This window comes from Gallinula chloropus (assembly GCF_964237585.1).
Source record: "Gallinula chloropus genome assembly, chromosome: 2".
Classification (NCBI taxonomy): Eukaryota; Metazoa; Chordata; class Aves; order Gruiformes; family Rallidae; genus Gallinula; species Gallinula chloropus.
The window spans coordinates 115,101,084-115,122,363 of NC_140086.1; the positions used below are offsets into that span (position 1 = coordinate 115,101,084).

At 47.4% G+C, this 21,280-nt stretch overlaps 2 protein-coding genes across 2 annotated transcripts; one reads left to right on the forward strand and one right to left on the reverse strand.

Moving 5' to 3' along the window:
* Positions 1-4,884: 4,884 nt before the first annotated feature.
* On the reverse strand, positions 4,885-6,121 carry LOC311189067 (CX3C chemokine receptor 1-like; the record flags this gene model as incomplete). Its single annotated transcript, XM_084260650.1, has 1 exon — positions 4,885-6,121. The coding sequence occupies one exon, from the start codon at positions 6,119-6,121 to the stop codon at positions 5,057-5,059; it is 1,065 nt and encodes a 354-aa protein (XP_084116776.1). The 3' UTR covers positions 4,885-5,056.
* Positions 6,120-18,586, forward strand: LOC311189068 (CX3C chemokine receptor 1-like; the record flags this gene model as incomplete). Its single annotated transcript, XM_084260651.1, has 2 exons — positions 6,120-6,165; positions 17,937-18,586. The coding sequence occupies 2 exons, from the start codon at positions 6,120-6,122 to the stop codon at positions 18,584-18,586; spliced, it is 696 nt and encodes a 231-aa protein (XP_084116777.1).
* Between the last annotated feature and the right edge of the window lie 2,694 nt (positions 18,587-21,280).

Sequence of the window (21,280 nt, forward strand, 5' to 3'; positions counted from 1 at the left end):
GGCACCAGAGAGAACCGTCTCTTCAGCAGAGGTGTGGAGCCATCTACTGTTCTGCTTCATCAGGTTCCTCGGTGTCCTCCAACGTGCCTGCAAATCACAGCCCAGGCAAACCACTCCCATTTCTTTGTGGCGGGGTGCTTGCTGTCACGGTTTTAATTTCGATGTGGCAAATGTAGCATTTCGGGGCTAAACGCAAACTTTTTGTGTGGGAAATGCAGCTTCTTTCAGTTGCCGGCATGTCCTGGCATCCAGAGCTGTACATCGCCAGGCTGGTAGGCTGCAGCTGAATATGGAGCAGTGAGAAAAGCACAGAACTTACCCGAGACTCAAATACTATGCAGGGTGAAAAACAGACTGCTGCAGTTATAGCTGCACAGAGAGATAATATATAATCCATATCTATATGTATACATATATAAAATACCGTAGTGAAAAAGCTGCACCCAGGATCCTTGTCTTGCATTCTCCATCATTCACTAATTTCTGCTAATTCACAAGCTTGCTGCTGCCTGCTGCTCAAAGGAAGCCTGATCAGCTGGAAATTTGGTGAATGTAAAGCATCTTCCCTATATCCAGTGGGAGCTTCTCCATGGTATTTCTTTAGGGAGAGGCGTGAGAACTGCAGAGTGTTAACTACTGACATTTGTGCGTTGGATATCTGTGCAGCCAACAGCATTATTCCAGGAGAAGTTGGTCAGTACATTTTTCCACGTGGAAAACAATGTGTTAACACTTAGCACTGCAAAACTCAGGCCTTGAGGTTTGAGGGTGTACGTGTTGAAAACCAAACTCTTACTAGTAAATAGGAAGTTCTTGCTGACAATGGCAGCAGAAATATTGCCAGCTTCAGCAGGAGCTGCATGGGTATGAGAAGTGACAAAAGCCATCCCTTTAATAGGTACAAACTGTCCCCCATTTTAGCTTTAATTGCCAGATTTGAATTTGAAAACAACAACTAACTCTGGAAGTCCCAGGTTGTCATTGGAGATTTGGGTGTCTCACACTTTATAAACCAAAGTGCAGCCAGTAAATCTTTTGAGCAGGACTTAATGCAGAAAATATTTCTTCCGCTGCCGAAATGCAGCGAGTTTGGAAGTGGTCTGTAAAGGGCTTTGGGCAAAACACCACATCCGACCTGGGCAATACCTCTAGAAAAAATGTGACTGGCTGGGAGCTGCAAAAGCAAAGGTGGGCAGAGATCCTGCAACCTCTAGAGCTCGAGTTTGACAGGAGTAAACTGGGTTTTTCATAGGAAAATGCCGCTGTGCTTGGGACTTGCATGGATGGGACTTGTGCCTTTGCTGGCAACTGAGTATCCTGCTGGGACAACGGTTTTGTACCACCTAGTAGATCTCAGTGAGGGACCTCGCGATGGTAATAGAGACAAAAGGGAAATGACTAAACCTAACCCCAAACCGGTGCATTTATAAATAGCTTTTCTGTGAAATGGAGCCTTCAAACTCTAGACTGCCCTGAATCAGGGCTTCAGGTCCATTCTCATCAGGCTACCTATTCCTTCTGATGCCAGTGCTGAAAACTCTGCCTTTCACCACCAAGCCATTTCCCAGCTCAGTGTGATGCTCTGACTCTGCTGCATTTCTAAGGTGGTTAGACTTTAGTAGTTAAAAACCCCAAGAAGTCACTGGAAAGAGCTCAAAGCAGGATGCCTGGCTTAAAGACAAAGACACATAAATCCTGTGATTTTGGGACTGTGACATAGTTGAATGAGAGGGATTTGCAGTGGCTCCTAAAAACGATACAGATGTCCACATCTCTCTGACTGCAAGCAGTCTTGCTCCTTCTGTTTATAGGCAGAACAAGCAGAAGTGTAATTACAGACCTGCTGAGAAAAACAGGGTTCAGGTTTTATTAGTTCCTCAAACTATAACGGAGCTGGGAAAAGATCTGTCTTAAGAGTCAGTGTGATTCTCAAACAGGAAAAAAAGCTGATCATGGTGAAAATGCAAGATGCAAATATTACCCACCAAACCCCAAAGCCCAATCCCGCAACACCACCACCCTCGCTCTGCCAAACCCCAGCGATTTCCTGACCTCTTTTGCACAACCAAATGCAGTTCAGTGGATAGTTGTAACAAGTGTACACCTGTGTGGGTGCATTTTCACGTGTAAATTGTAGCTTTCTAAGCAAGCAAGAGTTTATCTGTAATTTATGGCAGACAGAAGGGTTTTGTCCCTCACTGAGAGGCTGGTTTACTTTGTCATGTGTAATGGGTAGGAACAGGGTGTCGCTTGTCCCCGGGGAAGTGCTAACCCAGCTGAAGGATATATGCATTGTTGGGGCTGTACACAGAAAAGTGTGCGCTGTATGTTTCTAACTAGCTGGGCAGTTAGAAAGCACCAGTTTCCTGCTGCAGAGCCTTGGAAAGAGAAGGACTATCCTTAAATAAAGGCCACAGTTAACTGAAAGTCCACTGGAGAGGCTTAAAGCCACGTCAGTGGGCTCTCAGTCAGGCTCAAACAGTGCAAAAAAAATTACCCCAAGGATCGTAATGTGTAATTTCAGCATAGACCCAGGAACTATGTAGTATTAGCTGTCACTAATCACAACAGGGGTGTGTGTTGGCAGAGCTACAGGGCTGCATTTCCTCAGGCTTGCTGGCACCATGCAGTACAGTGACAGGAAGCGATATCTGTCTCAGCTGCCAACTGAAACCAGTCCTGGTTTGTTACTGGTTGCCCTAAGAGCGCGTGTGGTTCATGGAGGCTGAAGGTTTTTTAAGGAACAGTTGCAACAAAACTTGTCCTGCTACTGCAAAGTAGCCAGAAATGTTGGGTTTGGTTTCTCAAAGATTTACCACTTCTGCTACCAGGAGCCATGTGTAAAAACTAGCTGCCTGTTGCAAAGCCCAATCCCTGGAAACCCACCCCAAAGCTCTTTTTCTCTCACACAAATGCTCAAATACCCAGAAATGAGACCTTGGAGGCAGCAGATTCTATATAATGACTTACAAATACATGGCATGAAAACTGCTGAGGTCATGCTGCCTACCCTTGGCAGTCTTGCATTGCACAGTGTGGCAGAGAAGACAGGAGGAGTGCGGATTGTCAGGAGGGCCCCTGGGCTTGGGAGGGAAGGGGTTTTGCCGGTGCAGTTTTGCACAGTGCAGCTTGCAGAGGGCCCATGCCCGCCAAGGCAGTTTGATGGGCTGTAGCAAGTCTGCACTGCCCTGGGGAGATGCATCTGGAAGGAGTGTGTGCCAGGATGTGCTGTGCTGGTGTCCGGCAGGATCGCTGGGAAACCACAGTGGCTAGGGAGGGAAACACTCTCCTTTCCTAGAGAGCTGGCAGAAAGCTCTGGCCTTGGGCCTTTCGCTCTGGAGACAGCACGTGGATCGCATTTAAAGGTGCTTTTTACTCTTCCCACTTGGTAACTCACTGTTGTCTGAAAAATAAGAGGAAAATTAAGAAAAAAACCACCACAAAAACAAGTGAGGCTGCATGGCCCAGCCTGGCAATCCAACCACTTCAGGCTGCTCTCACGCAGACCACTTGTTCAGACTCAGAGTCCCTTCCTCTTTTCTTTCTGCACATCTTAGCATTTCTTTAAAAACAAAGAAAACCCTCATAAAAATACCATTTTTTAAAAGCCCTACTTGTTTAGGGGTGGGGGCAGAGGGATTTGTCTTGTCTCACTTGCTTAGACAGGCTGGATTTTCAAAAAATAATTCAGTTTCAATCGACACTCAGGCTACAGCTAATCTCAGCCAGTAGGTCTGGAGTCTGGAAGTCCATTTATAGCTGAAATTTTAAGAGATGAGCGTGTGTTTGCACCTAATACAGGGCCTTTTGTGGGAAGGGGCTGTTATACTGCAGACTGTATTGAATGTTCAGTAGCAAAAATTGGAATATTTAGTATTTGTTGAACAAGGAAAATTGCTTAGACTCTCCTCCAAGCTTTCTTAGAAGCAAGGTGGTGATGAGGTCCACAAAGCAGCAGCCTGCTCCTCCCAGTGACACTCTAGGACTCTTTTAGGTTAGTTGGAGAGTGAGAGTGTTTCCTCAGAATTTATATGTTGCCAGTTCCATCAGGGTATAGTAATAGGGTCCCACTGGCATGGACTCATTTTGCAAGATTTGTCCTTGATTTTTCCTTGTAAGGTGATCTCAGCTTCATAGATGGCAACAACCCTTTTTTCCACTCACCTAACTCCAGTCCACAGTGCCAACAAAAATCTCCTGTGCTCTTGCAGCAGTTGATGGCAGGAGCTTCCTGGAGAGGGCCCTGGGGAAGGTCTCTCACTTGTCTGATTGATACTTGTCCACCCCCAATGCATTATCATTGGAACAGTAAAAAGGGTATTTGGAGGCTGCAGAGTGCACGTGATAAATGTGCTATTTGGGACATGGAATCTGGATACACCTGCAGTTTTCTCCGGGAAAATCAGCCCTTAGTGCAGGATGTCACAAAGGTTGAAGAAGGATACAGTAAGTGCCACGGGCAAGCAGTTATTTTGTCCCAGATTTGTGTCTGTGATGGCACAGGCACGCTCAGTGTTGACGTGTGGCATTCAGAGAGCACTTTTCTCGTTAACAGTAGGATTTTATTAGGTACAAAAGCACAGTCAATAACTGCAGAATCCATTCTGTATGCATATACAATATCAAAATGATTCCTCTTTACTGTCAAAAGCAAGGAGCTTAGGTCCATGTACACTCATATCACCAGTGCATAAACCAAAACCAAAAGTTACAGTGGCAAAAGGGTTTAACAGCTCCTCTGTCCTTAAATTCTCCGCTGTCTCCCATTCTAGGCACAGAGAAGTGTGACTTTTGCCACACACAGAGAAGTTTGCAGCTTTTGCTACCACTTTCTCTCTTCACATCTCTTGATTCAGTTCCATGCACAGCCTTGACTCTGCTGCTTTTGTTTCTAATCCCTTTAATAGTCTTTTAAATTATTTAATGCTTAACAGGAGGCATGTCAGTAATGCAGTGCAGCCACGGAGTCTCTTTGTAGGGGCCGGGGCAATCTCTCAGCGCTGTTTAGACCTGCAGAAGACATATCTGCACACACATTCCTTCTTCACAGAGCCTTTTAGGCGAAGACAGACCCATCCTGGTCACTGGTGTTGAGGGTTATGTTGCTGTTCACAGCGCTTTCTCCGTAGTTAGATGAATAGGTGACCTGGTAGCGACTGCAGGGGCCACAGAAACACAGGAATGGACAGTACTTTAGGCAGACACTATAAAGGTATTTCCTGAATTTTTCCCCAGCAAAGGCATAGATAAAGGGATTGAGACAACAGTGGCTGAACGCAATGGTTTCAGTCAGGTACATCGCATAGTCCAGTGATTTAATTTGGTTGCAATTGGTGAACAAGTCATAGTGCTTCAATGTCTCCAGAAAAATCAGTACTTGGTAGGGGGACCAGAACAGCAAAAACACCACCACCACAACCACGATCAGTTTTATGGCTCGTGCTTTTTTCTGCTTTTTGCAGGACAGCAGGGTTTTGATGATCCCACGGTAGCTGTAGCATATGATACAGACTGGGATGAAAAAGCCAATGGTGTTCAGCTCCACATTGCAGAGCACCAACCAGATGTTCTCCAGCTTCTCAGGGATGACAGTAATGCAGTCATTTTCTACCAGCTGAGAGAATACAAAATGTGGCACTGAAACTAAAACTGCTATTGCCCACACTCCACAGGTTACAAGAAAGCCGTGTTTCGCTGTTCTGGATTTCAGAGAATATGTTGCCCTGACAATGGCCAAGTATCTGTCGATACTGATAACAGTAATAAAGAACATACCCCCAAAGAAACCGATGTAATACAGCGAGGAAACTGCTGTGCACGCAACAGTCCCCAGGGTCCATCCTTTCACCGTGTTGTAAGCCCAGAAGGGGAGGGAGATCACAAAGAGAAGGTCTGAGACAGCCAAGTTCAGGAGATAGATGTCAGTGATGCTTTTTTTACTGCCTTCTTTCACAATGGCAAAAACCACCATTAGATTTCCGGTGAGGCCCAGAGCAAACACTGCAATGTAAAACAGGGGGAGAAATATTTTCCCAAATTCTTTGATGTCAGTCTTATTGCAGGAAAAGGCGTGTTCATCATAAGTGTATTCATCTGTCGTGTCTGTGAAGACCTCCGTCATGCTGGATTTCCTGGCTAGAGGCAACATGGAAAGGGAAGAGAAAGGTATGTGCTATGGTAAAGTACTGAGACCTCCCCGTGGGTGCTTTGGGATTTTGTCGCTGTTTGGGTTAATAAGAATTGTATTACTGCAAGGGTGATGGTAGTTACTACCAAAAGCCCAGACTGCTGTTACGTGTACTTCACTGAAAATCAGCTCTTTAGGATAAGAAAAAAAAATATATTAACATTTCAGGGGCTGTTGATGAGCCCCTGCTTATTGAAGGAGCAGCAGAAGCAGCGGCAGACTGACATCTGACTAAGTGAGCTCTGCAGGTGACACACCATAGAATCATCATGAGTGGAAAAGACCTGCAAGATCATCAAGTCCAACCGTCAGCCCTACCCTACATCACTGTAACCTCTAAACCATCTACACCACATCTACAGGTTTTTTGAACAGCTTCAGGAATGGTGATTCCACCACCTCCCTGGGCAGCCTGTTCCAATGCTTCACCACTCTTCTGGTGAAGAAATTTTTCCTAATATCTGGTCTGAACCTCCCCTGGTGCAACTTGAACCCATTCCCTCTTGTCCTAGTTATTAGGGAGAAGAGGCCAAACCCCACCTCACTACAACCTCCTTTCAGGAAGCTGTAAGAAAGCGATAGGGTTTCCCCTTTGCCTCATCTTCTCCAGGCTGAACAGCCCCAGCTCCCTCAGCCTCTCATAAGACCTGTTCTCCAGAACCCTAATCAGCATAGTTGCCCTTCTCTGCACCCTTTCCAGCACCTCAACGTCCTTCATATACTGTGGCACCCAAAACTGCACACAGGACTTGAGGTGTGGCCTGAGGACCTGGTAATTGAGGTACCAGGACTGAGTACAGGGGTAAGATCACTCCCCCCTGGTCCTGCTGGTCACACTGCTCCTGATACAGGCCAGGATGCTATTGGCCACCTGAGCACACTGATGGCTCGTGTTCCACCAGGTGTCAGTTAACACCCTCAGGACCCTCTCTGCTGGGTAGCTCTTCAGCCACTCTTCCACAAGCCTGTAGTGCTGTCCGGGGCTTGTGGCTGAAGTGCAGGACCTGGCACTTGGCCCTGTTAAAACCCATACAGTTGACTTGGGCCCATTGATCGAGCATGTCTAGGTCCCTCTGCAGAGCCTCCCTATGCTCAAGCAGATCAATACTTCCACCCAGCTTAATGCTGTCTGCAAACTTAGTAAGGGTGCACTCCATCCCCTCATCCAGATCATCAATAAAGATGTTAAAACAGGAGCAGCCCCAGCACGGAGCCCTGGGGACACCACTCGTGACCAGCCGCCAACTGCATTCATCTCCATTTAACCCAACCTAATGCAGGTGCCCTCCCAGTCTGATGCACAGTGCTTGCCAGGAAGCGATACCTCACTTGTAGCTGCTGATCAGCATGTGGTGCCTCTTGCCACCACCAAAAGCACATTCTCACCACACGCTAACCCTGGGAGTGGAAGTGTGGTAAGAGCTTGCCAGTGTGGGAGGAGCTGTTTACACTGCGATGTCGCTCAGGAGAGCAAGCACACCTTTGATGGGGTTTTTTAGAAAAGTCATCCAAACATCAAAAGAAAAGAAATATATTTACACTTCTCCTCGAGCAACAAAGCATCTCATATCTTCTCCTGCCTCAGCTATAGGGTAGTCAGGTTGGAGTCAGGACTTTTTAGCTCAGAGGCTTCACCCAACGAGAGTATGAAGGACTTCTGGGCTCTTTGGTCTGCACACCCAGTAACTTGGGACACCCGTCAGTTCCACTGTGCTCCCCTGGGATGGGATGTTCATGTCTCTGCAAGGATTTCTGTTTGCAAGAACCAAAAATCCTAGAGGGGTGCAGGTGTTACTGCATTAGCTCCGCTCTCTCATTGGGGTAAAGAACTTGTAAGTATTCACTGTAGAAAATTAAGGAAATCAAGTGTGATCGCTTTTTGAAGAGGGTTTTTTTTTTGCACTAGCTGGAAACACAGGCTCTCCATTTTAAAATGTCTTCCTATTCTGAAGTTTCAATGCCTAGCTGTCCCCAAAACACTTAAATGAGAAGTCCTGGCAGTCATCTTAGTGGTTTTACTCAGGAAGAGTAGTCTAGAAGGGCTGTCTCAGCATCAGTAGTTTTGGGGAATGGGCACAGTGTGGGGAGGGCTTTTTTGCAACACAGAGGCACAGCCATGGGCTGAGCGGCTCCTGCAGTGCCTTTCCACTGGAACTGGGAGCTAAGCCCACCTGCAGAACCTCTCCAGACCCAAGCTCACAGCCTAGTTTAATTGTCCAGCTTCTGGAGATGTCTTGTCTGACACCAACAGAATTAAAGGGTATGAACAGGAAATCCCCAAGTGCTGGGGCAGAGGCTGATGGTAACTGCAAACAAGATACTAGTTTTCTACTTTGAGGTAACTAATTAGTGTTGCCTAAGAGGTGTGTGACAGATTCCTCATCTCTTCACATGTCTGCCCACTCATTACTTTATCTGGTCTGTGAGGGATACAGAAATGGGCAGGAGACACTGTACGTAACCTCAGTAACCCATCATTTTCTGCTTTTCCACCCAGACACTCCTCTTCTCAGACGAGATGCATGAAGTCAAAAAGAGGTGTTAGGGTACACCAAGTATTTCATTCTGAGTATGAGTCAGTACGCCAGCATTACTGGCTTCCTGCCACTGAGCTTTTACTGCTCCTCCCTGAACAGCACCTGAGCCTCTGCCTTATCCAGCCCACAGCTGGATCTTCACCGTTGCCCCAGTGTAGGGGAAGACAACTGTGGTTGAGGACAACCAAAGTGGCCGGGGGCTGGAGCACCTGGTTATTACTGTTAAATAATAATGCTTATCACAACTTTGGTTTTAATGCAGTCGGGTCAGATCTACTGTTATCCCAACCTTTGTGCCCCATGTTGGGTGCCAAAGGGGACTGTCGTCGTTTTGCCGCAGTAGTGGCTCCCTATGTGGGGCGCAAACCCAAAGAGGCTGAGAACTGGGCTTGATTAGGCATAACAAGAGACAGCTCAGGGGGAATCTAAGCGAGAAGGTGTAAAGGTGAAGCAGACAAGTTTTTTCAGAGGAATAAGAGGCAATGGCCATAGGAAATTGTTGCTATATGGAATAACAAATTTCATCGTGAAGGTGGTCAAACACCAGAACAACACTTCAGGGAGCTTGTGAGAACCCTGGAGATATTTGAAACTCTTCCGGCACTGCTCTGAGCAGGAGTTTGGACAAGACACCTGCAGAAGTCCCATCCTAACTTTGTGACAGTGACCAAGTCAGACAGAAGCCACCATATCCCTGTGAAGTACCCCAGCTTCTTCTCTGCCATGTGAGCTCCTGTTTCAGACACCTCTCTCCTGCTCCAACAGGTAGGAGTCCTCTCTGGCACAGAAATAAAAACAAATGGATACCTGCTTCTATGGCACAAGCTCCTTTGGTAACTGCCCAGAGAGGGCTGCTGGGGTGTGCTTACCTGAGCTGCTCGTGCTGTGTGAAATCCCTGATCTGGAGAGAGGGAGCACACATTGGTTCACTCTCCTCTGAGAGCCTACAGCTGTGCTGGTCTTTCCCATGCTTGTTGTCTTAAATGGTGTTTAAAAAGACAGCTTGTTCCTTTTGAGAGTTTTCCTATGTGTCTGTACAGGGCTCTGAGCTCTGTAGGGGCACAGGATGGATTTCACACGCGTAAGGAATGCAGCTCCCATCACAGGATAGACTCTGGGTCTGGCAGACTTCTGCACAGGCAGCTCCCACTGGCATTGCCTGGAGAGATCGCTGAGTGTGGGAATGACCACCTTCTTCACAGGAGAACATCTACACAGAGGTACAGGATGAACTTCTGGCCTTATTGAAGTAAAGAAGATCATCGCTTGGGCTGGGATTTTTCCTGAAGTACCTTTGTTTCTACAGTAGCAAATTATTTCCTTTACTCCTGGATGGGTGGTTGCAAAACCAACAGGAAGGGCAAGATGCTGCACGGTACGTCCAGAGGCAAGTGAGAACTGTGCTTGCCAAAATGACATTGGCCTCCAAAACTGCTGGCACAGTGTGTGGCTTGTTCACTCTATATATCACCAGCCACATACTCATATCCTCCCACCACCACTCATCCTGCATATGCAATGCCCCTAAGGATCTCTTTTTGAATATTCAGCTTCTGCTCAGTTAAAGCTGAGGATACTCAACAGGTCATCTCCAAACTCCAACGGGTGCCCAAAAAGAGCCCGTGCCAGATAGGCATAACGTGATGAAACTGTCTCACACCCTAAAGCCAGGACACTTACCTCTGCCCACCCCACCAGGTGTTCTCCGTCAGCCTCGCCAAGCCCACCGCAGCGCACGCTACAGTCTCACTGCCAACTTCAACCCGATCTCTCTCTCGTGCTTACAATAAACCTTCACCTAAGGGATGAAGTATGAAGTTAACTGTGGAGCATAGAGGACACTGAAGAAGGACTTCAGGGCTATAGGGTCCCTCCTCCAGACGTTTTCCCTTGCTGACTACAGGAAATAGTAGATTCACTTCTGCTTCTCATGGAGCGCTCAACTGCTTCGCTCTCTCTCCAAGCTATCCCTGGCAGTTTTAGACCCCACTCCCAAGAAGCACTTCTGCTTTTCATCACATTTATAGCTATCTAAAAGACAACAGTCTGCAGGAATAAACCCTGGGTTACTCAACCCAGCTATTCCCAACAGCCATGGGTGCTATATGTAGTACGTAGGGAAGTGAAATTGGGGAAGGTACACAAACTCCCCTAAGTGACCAAAGTCACGTTTCAGCCTTCAAAGTGTGTTGGCACCAGGCTGGGTGGCACGAGAGCCAAATCCTGCTCATGCATCCTATCTTTCCAATTACTACTCCTGGCACTTCAACCAAGTGCCATGTTACAAGCTCAGCCTTCCCACTAAGAGCGCTTCGCCCTTCCGTGAGGCCTCCACTGTCCCCAGACGAAAGGAAGTTAAGAAAACATAACCTAAAGCCAGACCTCTACCAAAGGGTCACGCTTCAGATTTGCACAATAGTCCGATGCAAATATTTAAGCCTCAGAAAAAAATGTTCACACCTTAGTCAGCATTTCTGGGTGAGGCTGTCTTGCGCTCTTTTCTCACGCAAGGGAAGCGTTTTTTCAGCGAATGATGGATGGGCTTGATTCTGCTGGGCCAGGGAAGCCTTTTGTGGGAAACCATGTGAAACCCCCTATGGGTGCTTTATGGCCTTCTCACCCTCCCATCTCAGCTGCTACCGCCCAACCCAAATATAAACAGTGTTGTTTTTTGGCACTTGCAAGTACACCCATCCGCTCCTTGCCAGACAGTGACTCTTGGCAAGGCCATAGGAATGTCCTCAGGTACCTCAAAATGACATGTTGTAGCAGCTGGTGGCACTTCCAAAACACACATGAAAGAGATCTTAGGGGGATTATCCATAACTGTGTGGAAATTTAACAGGAGAGATGCAGGTCTTCACAGCGCTCTGGGTGAAACTCTGAACCAGCCTGGTGGCACACAGCAGACTGCCACAGACACCTCTAACCGGTGATATCAAAACAAAACTCAGGCTTATGGGCAATACGTTAACCAGAGCTGGGGCTCGGTTTCTAGTCCTGCACCCAACTGGTTCCTGTAATTCGCTTAGGTTGTCTTTCAGAGCAGGGCAGCTCCATCCATCAGGGGATGGTCACTGGACTTGATTGGTATTGTGTGAGATAGCCAGGGTCAAAAGCAGGCCCAGCCCAGCAGGTGCAGTTACTTTAGATCTTAAATATGAGTCTTCCATTCACTCCTGAAGTGGGGAGATGTTCTCCGTGTTCCATCCCTACAGGTGCTGGAAGCAGCTGACACAGCATAGGTCTTGGAAAGTAGGAAGAAGCAAAGGGAAAGAGTGTAACCCAGCCCTTATCCTGGCAAAATGAAGTTCAAACGGCAAAGGGGGAGAGTGCAGCTAAGGCCAGTAAGCGTGGCTTTATAGAAAAGAAGCTTTAGTTTGGACATCTGGTGATACGACAAGGTTGAGAAGGAGTACTGCATGAGAGAGTTGGAGCTTTTGACCCTTCTTGCTTGTTTGCTTGACACATCTCAGCAGCCCAAAGCAACAACAGCCCAACAAAGGCTTATGATGGGGATTGGGTTGGTTGGCTTTCAGCTCTCAAAAGCCCACCTGAAATCTTCCTGAACTGGGAATATTGCTTGTAAAAGTTCTGTGGGAACTATAAGTTCAAAGCCAAAACCTCTTAAGTTTTTTTCATCATTGGTCTGAAACTTGGTTTCAGCAAGCGTTAGAGAACTGGACAGTGATTCGGTGAGATCTGAGTAACCACAGGTTTCTCAGATGATTCACGTTGGCACTAATGTAGCTAAAGTGACATGTGTAGGAGTTAAACAACACCAACCGTGCCCAAAGTGTGGTGGCACATCTGTTAGGAAACCTGACTGCCGGTACAGGCAGGCTCTGAAACCTCCCAGGCAGGTGCTGCAGTAAGAAAAGCTGATGCAACCCCTGGGTGTTTACAGAGGAGGTGAACGGCAGGGAACAAAGGCGAGAAGATTTTGCCGTTGCAGAACTTGGTGCTGGGGGCTGTAGGCACACTTTGATAACACTTGATTGATCTCGTTAGTAATCTTGATAGCTCAGTGGCGTTGGCCATACCATGAACTGATGCACGTTCAAACCAGACCCACGCAAGCTGGAGATCAGATAGGCATTTTTAACGGTGAAAGGCTGATGGCTGGAACAGAGCTCAGACAGGGAAAGGAGAGCTTCTGCAGGTCTGAGAGTCTCCATGGCAAGAGAAGAAGCCAGTCTGGGAAATGTGTTTCTGCCAGATGCAGTGGGGCTTGGTGAGGAAGAAGAGCGGGGTGCAGGGTGAACCCCTACAGCCCCTGACACGGAGGCAGAGCAAGTGGGCTACTGGGGCACACTTGTCTTAGCAACCATGACTCCATTTTGGTAACAAATGACTGAAAAAGCCAAACCATCCTCTCCCCAGGTAATTCACCGGCAGTAGCTGGCCCAAAACCCAGGATGGGACTCCCTGGAAGGAAGTGGGGTCCTTTGAAGAGCAGGGGGCAGCTGCAGGGTTAGATGGGAGGCTGTGAGGCGGCTGTGGGAAGAAAGTGGCACAATTTGGGGGTGGGGGTGCTGTCAGCCTGCACTGCTTCTGTGAAACCCTGCATGTTTTCTCTACTTCCAATGAGTTCTTCTGCCATTCCTCCATGCTTCTGAGTGGATATAGTGTAATCCCAGATGCATCCTTCCTCCCTGCTCCCACAGTCCTTCCCTAAAGACTTTAGGGTGAAGAAATTCCTGCCTTTGGTATTTCCTCTTTCTTTTCTTCTTCTGTGATTTACTCTCAGACCAGATGGACCATTTCTGTGGCCAGCCAGAGTTCTGAAAACTTAGTAAAGGCTTGTTGATTTGGGAGGCTTCCCCCAGGATTTTGAGGATACATTTTTTAAAAGCAAGTAGCAATCTGGGCTGCTTCCTTATGGTATTTTCCAACTCTGGGTGGAGTTGAAAGCGTAGAAACACGATGATGAGGCTTTCTGACAATTAGGTGTCCTAAATAGAGAACCCTGAAATGGAAGCCAATCAAACCCCTGCTGATTAAGATAAATATAAGCCTGCATATTGCAGAGGCCTGTGGCCCCTTTACATTTAGGTCAAAGAGATGAAAAAAATGCCTCTTCCCTGAACCAGTTCTACAGTTTTTATACCAACATCACAAACTAAATCAGAAGCAGACACCACTAGCTGGAGGTGAACAGCGTGCAAATCTGTAAAAAAGTGTATTTGAAAAGATCAGGCTTGGATCAGGGAGGGCAGGAAGGGATAGTATAGAGTCCAGATCCCCAGGGTCTCTCTCACCTTTGCCTAAGGCTTCATAGTACTGGAAAGTGCTTTCTCAAAGATGCTCTGTGCTAACTGGGAAATACTCATGATGCACTAAGCAACCAGGGAACAAGTCTCAGCTTAAGTCATTGCAACAAATTAGATATACTTTGATTTTTAAAGAAGCACAAAACCATGGACTTACTACTTTCTCTGCTGGTGGCAAGGGTTTCACCACCTGTGCTTCAAAGCAACCACACAGGTATTATTTTGGAGATTTAGCTCTTGCTCCATCAGTGCATGGTCCAGATGTCCGGGCCAGTGGCCTCCTTCGGGCTGGTTGTGCTACTGTCCCAGCAAAGCGAGCACAAGGGCCGATGCACCCACACCCTGGGCAAATCCTGCCCCAGAAACACTCCTCCAGTTATTTGTTTTGTCACCCCACCAAAAAGACTTGCTGTCAGCCACCTAGGAGGGACAGGAGCACCACAGTGATGCACCACATTGCCAGGGGTATGGCAAACCCTTCCAAACCCCTGGCAACTTGCCCCTGCGGTTGCTTGTGTATTTATAGCAAAAGCTGTAGGCTGGAGCTTTTAAAATGGTTTCAGATCCTTCCCTCAACCCCGGGGAGGACAAAGCCCCTCTGAAGCTGGCTGGGTGGCCATGCAGAAGATTGCTGCCTGCATGCCAGGAGTCCCACCTGTTCCATGGTGGAGCAAAGCATAGGCTCAGTTTTCAGGGTATGATCTGTAGAGGGTCTTGAGCAAGTGATGATTTATCAATGCAATGATAGGCACTTTATATATATAAACATAAATATAAACATAAACACACATAAAATCATATATATATATATACACATAAAGTTACATCAAGGCATTTTCCTGGGTTACCATCACTGATTCAAATCATTCCTCTGAATGGGAGCTAAGCCCTGGAGGGGGGCTTCCAAAAATCCCACAGGGCATCAGTCTGAATCTCTGTCCTTTTAGAAATCGCTTGTGCCTTTCATGATTTTGTGGTCTTGGTCCTATGGCAGAACAATGGAAATGGTTTCCAGGCAGGGGATAGGAAATCAGGAAAATTTGTTTCATGGGTATTTCCTCCAGCTTGTTAACTCCCCTATTTGTCCTTCCCTGCTTGCACAGTTGCTTGTGACACTCTCAGAGATTTTTTACATATAAAATTGAGCATTTTGCCTGTGTTTTCTCCTACCTGATCTTCCTCAGTATTGCTTTCTTCCAGGCCTTACCTCCTTACACAGCATTCAGACTTCTTTTGCATTTTCTGTGGAACGGACAGTGAAAGCAAACAACTGTTTGTAGCTGTGTGCACTGTTTATGGTTACCGTTGCTCCATCTACTCAATACTTTTCATCAGCGTGCCAGATTACTACCCGCCCTATTTTTGTTATTAATAAGCTCACATTACCTTGGCACTCTGGAGAGATCAGAGACGGCTGTCTAGAAGTGGGAGATCTGTTAAATCATATTCTCCATCCTCATTTTAGAGGGCAGAGGATTTACACTTTGACCATGTCCAGATGAGATTTAACTATTGGAGTTGCCAGACCTCTCCTGGTAAGGGCGAATTTACTTTGTGATTTACTCTCCATTCCCTCTGTGTTCTCCTTTGTCAAAATTTAACCTTTTTCTCTCCCTTTAGGGCTTCTTCTGCACTGCCCAAACCACTGTAATTCGTTGCAGTTGCTGTCTTCTATCCCATCACCCAGTTCCCTGCCTCTGGCTGCTCTACCTCATGCAGGGTCTGCCCCAACAGACCAGATTTTGGGAGCCACTGATTCTGGATCTGTGTTTGTATCACACAAGTACCTTCCAAGCTGCAACCGCCGTATTACCCAAATGTCTCACCCAACCCAGCAGACATCTTTGTGCAATATCCTTCCTATAGAAATCCGAGCCACAGAGAAATTAAGTAATGTGGTCATACAGAAAGTCAGCTTATCAAGTTTGTTGAATTTCTGCCATTCCCTTACCAGTCTGTCAGCATCAGACACCTTGTGTCAGCTCTAACAGATTTTCTGTGTTGGGTTTTCGGTGTCAGTGAGGTTTGGGCTGTTGGTTCGCTGACTAAAACAAAAAGTAAGCATAGCTGGTGAATTGTGAAATCTCTGCAGACATATAACAAGAAAACACCTGAAGAACTACGAAGGCTGTGTATTTTTGGTCTGTCCTTCTGGGCTGACACTGATGCTAGTCATCTACCAGCGTCTTGCAGTAACCTTGAGGACTTCCAGCCAGGGTGAATGTTTCTCTTACCACAAGATGCCACAAATAATTAGTCCTCGAGTAAAACTTCTCTGCCCTGGTCAACTTCAACTGATAAAAATGTTCCCCTTTCTGCTTTCACAGGTTTTAAACTTTACCCACATAACCTTTATTCAAATGAAGTATCATTTGGATTCCAAGCACTAAACAGTGAAGGGTTTCCTTAAAATCACAAGACAGCATGTTGTGTCATCCTGTTCTAATTATAGGTAAAAATATAATTGTCTCTTACCTTATTTCATAGATGCATTGAAAACCAATGTTTTCTTCAAGCTGAGTGTGTTTGGGAAACACATGTCTCCTCTAGTGTTTATGCCGAGACAGGGCAGCTTCCTGGGCTGAGCTTCAGGGCTGAGCTGAGAAAGCATTAAATGTGACCTGGTCCAGTCCTTCCAGCTCCTTGTGAAATCCTGGAGCAGGATGCCACCACTCAGAGTGGCAGAAGTCCTTATGGAGGACAGGACTTGCACAGGAGACGACAGAAATGCCCGAGGAGCTTCATACTCAGCAAGTGAAAGCTCTCACCTCCTTGGCTGCCCCTGTCCTATGCACAGTAAGACATTATTTGCTCCCACTAGATGATGCAGTGTAGAGAAAGACAAGTCTGATACAATAAGCGGGGGCTTCAAGCGGTGGGGGCACTGCATACAGTGTAGAGGACTACAGGAGTGGGAAAAGGGGTGGCACAGGCTCGCACTGGGGACCCCCACAGTTATACACAACTCATTGGGGGTCAGTTAAATCAATACAGGGAGTTGCCAGGCAAATATTCTCATATAAGTTTAGTTGTTGTATTTCTGCCAATTACATTGGTTTTTTTCATGTTATGCTTTATCTAGTAAAGGTTACATCCCCAAGAGCTACACAGGAATATAGCAAAGGTCAAACTGTGGGCCTCCAACATCAGCCCAATTATGCCAGAGATGTCAGCTGCATGGGTATCACCATCCCTGGAGGTGTTCAAACAATGTGTAGATGTGGCACTTTGGGACAGGGTTTAGAGGCCACAGTGGTGTTGGGTTGGCACTTGGATTTGATGGTCTTAGAGACCTTTTCCAACCTAAATGATTCTGTGATTCCATGACAAGTGCCCATGGAAATAACCACTGAACTGATACCTGTCTAGGTGTTAGCCAGGAACAGCCACGATCCAAGGGGTGGAGCTCAGGGAGCTGCAAGCAGAGCTGCCTTTGGGTGTCTCCAGCCAGCGACCAAGCTTGACCCCAGGAAGGTCTGTGATGGGATGTGCACTGTTTGGCCACCATTGTTACAGCACCTGCTTTGCTTCAGGCAAAAAAGCAAGTGTCCATTGTAGCTCCACACAAAGACACTGTAACTTGTATCGGTTTTGGTTTATGCACTGGTGGTATGAATGTACATAGACCTAAGCTCCTTGCTTTTGACAGTAAAGGGGTATCATTTTGATGCTGTATATGCATACAGAATGGATTTTGCAGTTATTGACTGTGCTTTTATACCTAATAAAATCCTACTGTTAACAGGAAAAGTTCTCTCGGAATGCACATTTAGTGCCAGAAATGCACTCAGTGTTCCTGGCTCCTGCTAGCCGATCCAAGCTAGCAGGTGTCTCTCCTGATTTCAATGGGCTGTAATGCATGACTGCATTACTGTCATGCCCGAGAAGCTGGAGAAGATCTGATTTTCCCGAAGAAAACTGCAGTTGTATCTCATGCAGTTGTATCTCATGCGTGCACAGCAGTTTCCTCGCTGTATTACATCGGTTTCTTTGGGGGTATGTTCTTTATTACTGTTATCAGTATCGACAGATACTTGGCCATTGTCGGGGCAACATATTCTCTGAAATCCAGAACAGCGAAACACGGCTTGCTTGTAACCTGTGGAGTGTGGGCAATAGCAGTTTTAGTTTCAGTGCCACATTTTGTATTCTCTCAGCTGGTAGAAAATGACTGTGTTACTGTCATCCCCGAGAAGCTGGAGAACATCTGGTTGGTGCTCTGCAATGTGGAGCTGAACACCGTTGGCTTTTTCATCCCAGTCTGTATCATATGCCACAGCTACCGTGGGATCATCAAAACCCTGCTGTCCTGCAAAAAGCAGAAAAAAGCACAAGCCGTAAGACTGATCATGGTTGTGGTGGTGGTGTTTTTGCTGTTCTGGTCCCCCTACCAAGTACTGATTTTTCTGGAGACATTGAAGCACTATGACTTGTTCACCAATTGCAACCAAATTAAATCACTGGACTATGCGATGTACCTGACTGAAACCATTGCGTTCAGCCACTGTTGTCTCAATCCCTTTATCTATGCCTTTGCTGGGGAAAAGAGCTGCTTTGAGCTCTTTCCAGTGACTTCTTGGGGTTTTTAACTTCTAAGGTCTAACCACCTTAGAAATGCAGCAGAGTCAGAGCATCACACTGAGCTGGGAAATGGCTTGGTGGTGAAAGGCAGAGTTTTCAGCACTGGCATCAGAAGGAATAGGTAGCCCTGCTGAGCGTGGACCTGAAGCCCTGATTCAGGGCAGTCTAGAGTTTGAAGGCTCCATCTCACAGAAAAGCTATTTATAAATGCACCGGTTTTGGGTTAGGTTTAGTCATTTCCCTTTTGTCTCTATTACCATTGCGAGGTCCCTCACTGAGATCTGCTAGGTGGTACAAAACCTTTGTCCCAGCAGGATACTCAGTTGCCAGCAAGGGCACAAGTCCCATCCATGCAAGTCCCAAGCACAGCAGAATTTTCCTATGAAAAACCCAGTTTACTCCTGTCAAACTCAAGCTCTAGAGGTTGCAGGATCTCTGCCCACCTTTGCTTTTGCAGCTCCCATCCAGTCAAATTTTTTCTAGAAGTATTGCCCAGGCTGGATGTGGTGTTTGCCTAAAGCCCTTTACAGACCACTTCCAAACTCGCTGCATTTCGGTAGTGGAAAAAATATCATAGAATCATAGAATTGTAGGGTGTGGAAGGGACCTTGAGAGATCATCGGGTCCAACCCCCCTGCCAAAGCAGCTCCCTAGGACATATCACTCAGACAGCCGTCCAGGCAGGTCTTGAATATCTCCAGAGAAGGAGACTCCACCACCCCCCCTGGGCAGCCTGTCCCAGGGCTCTGTCACCCTCACTGTCAAAAAGTTCTTCTGCATGTTGGTGTGGAACTTCCTGTGCTCCAACTTGCAGCCATTGCCCCTTGTCCTGTCTCCACAGACCACTGAAAAGGGGCTGGCTGATTCCCCCTGCATCCCCTGCTTCAGATAATTATAAACTTTAATTAGGTCCCCCCTTAGTTTTCTTTTCTCAAGGCCGAACAGTCCCAACTTACTCAGCCTTTCCTCACAGGGGAGATGCTCCAGGCCCTTAATCATCTTCGTAGCCCTTCTTTGGACTCTCTCCAGGAGATCCCTGTCCTTTTTATACCAGGGAGCCCAGAACTGGACACAATACTCCAGGTGGGGCCTGACCAGGGCAGAGTAGAGGGGGAGGATCACCTCCTTTGACCTGCTGGCCACACTCCTCCTGATACAACCCAGGATCCCATTGGCTCTCTTAACCACCAGAGCACACTGCTGGCTCATGGCCAACCTGTCATCAACCAGGACCCCCAGGCCCTTCTCCACTGAGCTCTTCTCCAGCAGGTCATCCCCCAGCTTGTACTGATACATACCGTTGTTCCTCCCCAGGTGCAAGACTTTACACTTGCTCTTGAACTTCATCTGGTTTCTAACTGCCCAGCTCTCCAGCCTGTCCAGGTCTCTCTGGATGGCAGCGCTGTGTTCCTGCGTGTCAGCCGCTCCTCCCAGCTTTGTATCATTGGCGTACTTGCTGAGGGTGGATGCTGTTCACAAGGGGTGGAGCTCAGGGAGCTGCAAGCAGAGGTGCCTTTGGGTGTCTCCAGCCAGGGACCAAGCTTGACCCCAGGAAGGTCTGTGAAGCCACCAGCACTGTGGGTGCGGGGAGCAAAGGGTACTGTCGTGCTTTCACCCCAGCTGAGAGCCGAGATCCACGCAGCTGCCTGCTCCTTAAAGGAAAAGAGCAGGGAAAAGGGAAGGGGGGAGGGGGAGGGGAAGAGGTAAGGGAAGGGAAAAGGAAGAGGAAATAACCCCAAAACCAAGAAATTAAGAGGCCCGTGGGTTGGGATAAGGATAGTTTACTAAGATAACAGAAAGATACAATATAACAATGATAACAGGACTTTAAATCAAAAATATATGAAGCTGTTGATACACAATGTAGTTTCTCACCAAACCCACAACTCAGGCCGTGCCACCCAGAGCCGTCCCGGAACCCGACCGTCCCACAAGAACCGCGCGTCCCGGAGCTGCCCCTGCTCTTCCTCCCATCAGCCCCTGATATCCTGGGCAGGACGTAACTGGCGTGGAATACTCTCTTTGGACAGTTGGGTCACCTATCCTGGCTTCGCCCCTCCTTTCTCATGAAGAGCTGAGAAAGTCCTTGACTGTCTGACAGCAACTAGAAACATCAGGGTGTTATCAGCATTACTCCCATTTTAACTCCCAAACACCGCATTCCATCCACTGTTACAAATGAATTTAACTCCATCCTGACCAAAACCAGGACAGGTACTTTGTGTCAGCACAAGCACCAGAGGATGTCCGGCCACGGGCTCTGTGCAAACAGAGAGCAGGCAGCCTGCTCCTCTCCCACTTAGCCTCGGTGAGACACCTCCCCCAAGCACCGCATCTGTGGTGTCAGCATCCCAGATGTCACCCTCAAAGCTACCACGCGGGGTGGCTTGTGAGCTTCTCTCCTTGCTGTGTTTGAAGATGCTGGGGCTTTTCACAGCTCCCCCGCAGTGTCAGTGCTGCTGGGGCTGCTTGTTCCTTCTGAGCGGGCAGCCTGTCATCTCTGTTTAGGAGACACCATGTAGAGAAGGGGCCAAATTCCTCTATATGATTGTTCTACTTGGTACCTGCCTGTTAGTGCGTGCTGTGTACTTGCTGGGTGCTGGTCCAGTAGTTGTCTGATGCTATTGGCTTAGAAAGATATAATGGAGATACAGCTTCAGCAGAGTTTTAATTGTGAAGTCAAGAGAACCTGCTGATCTGGA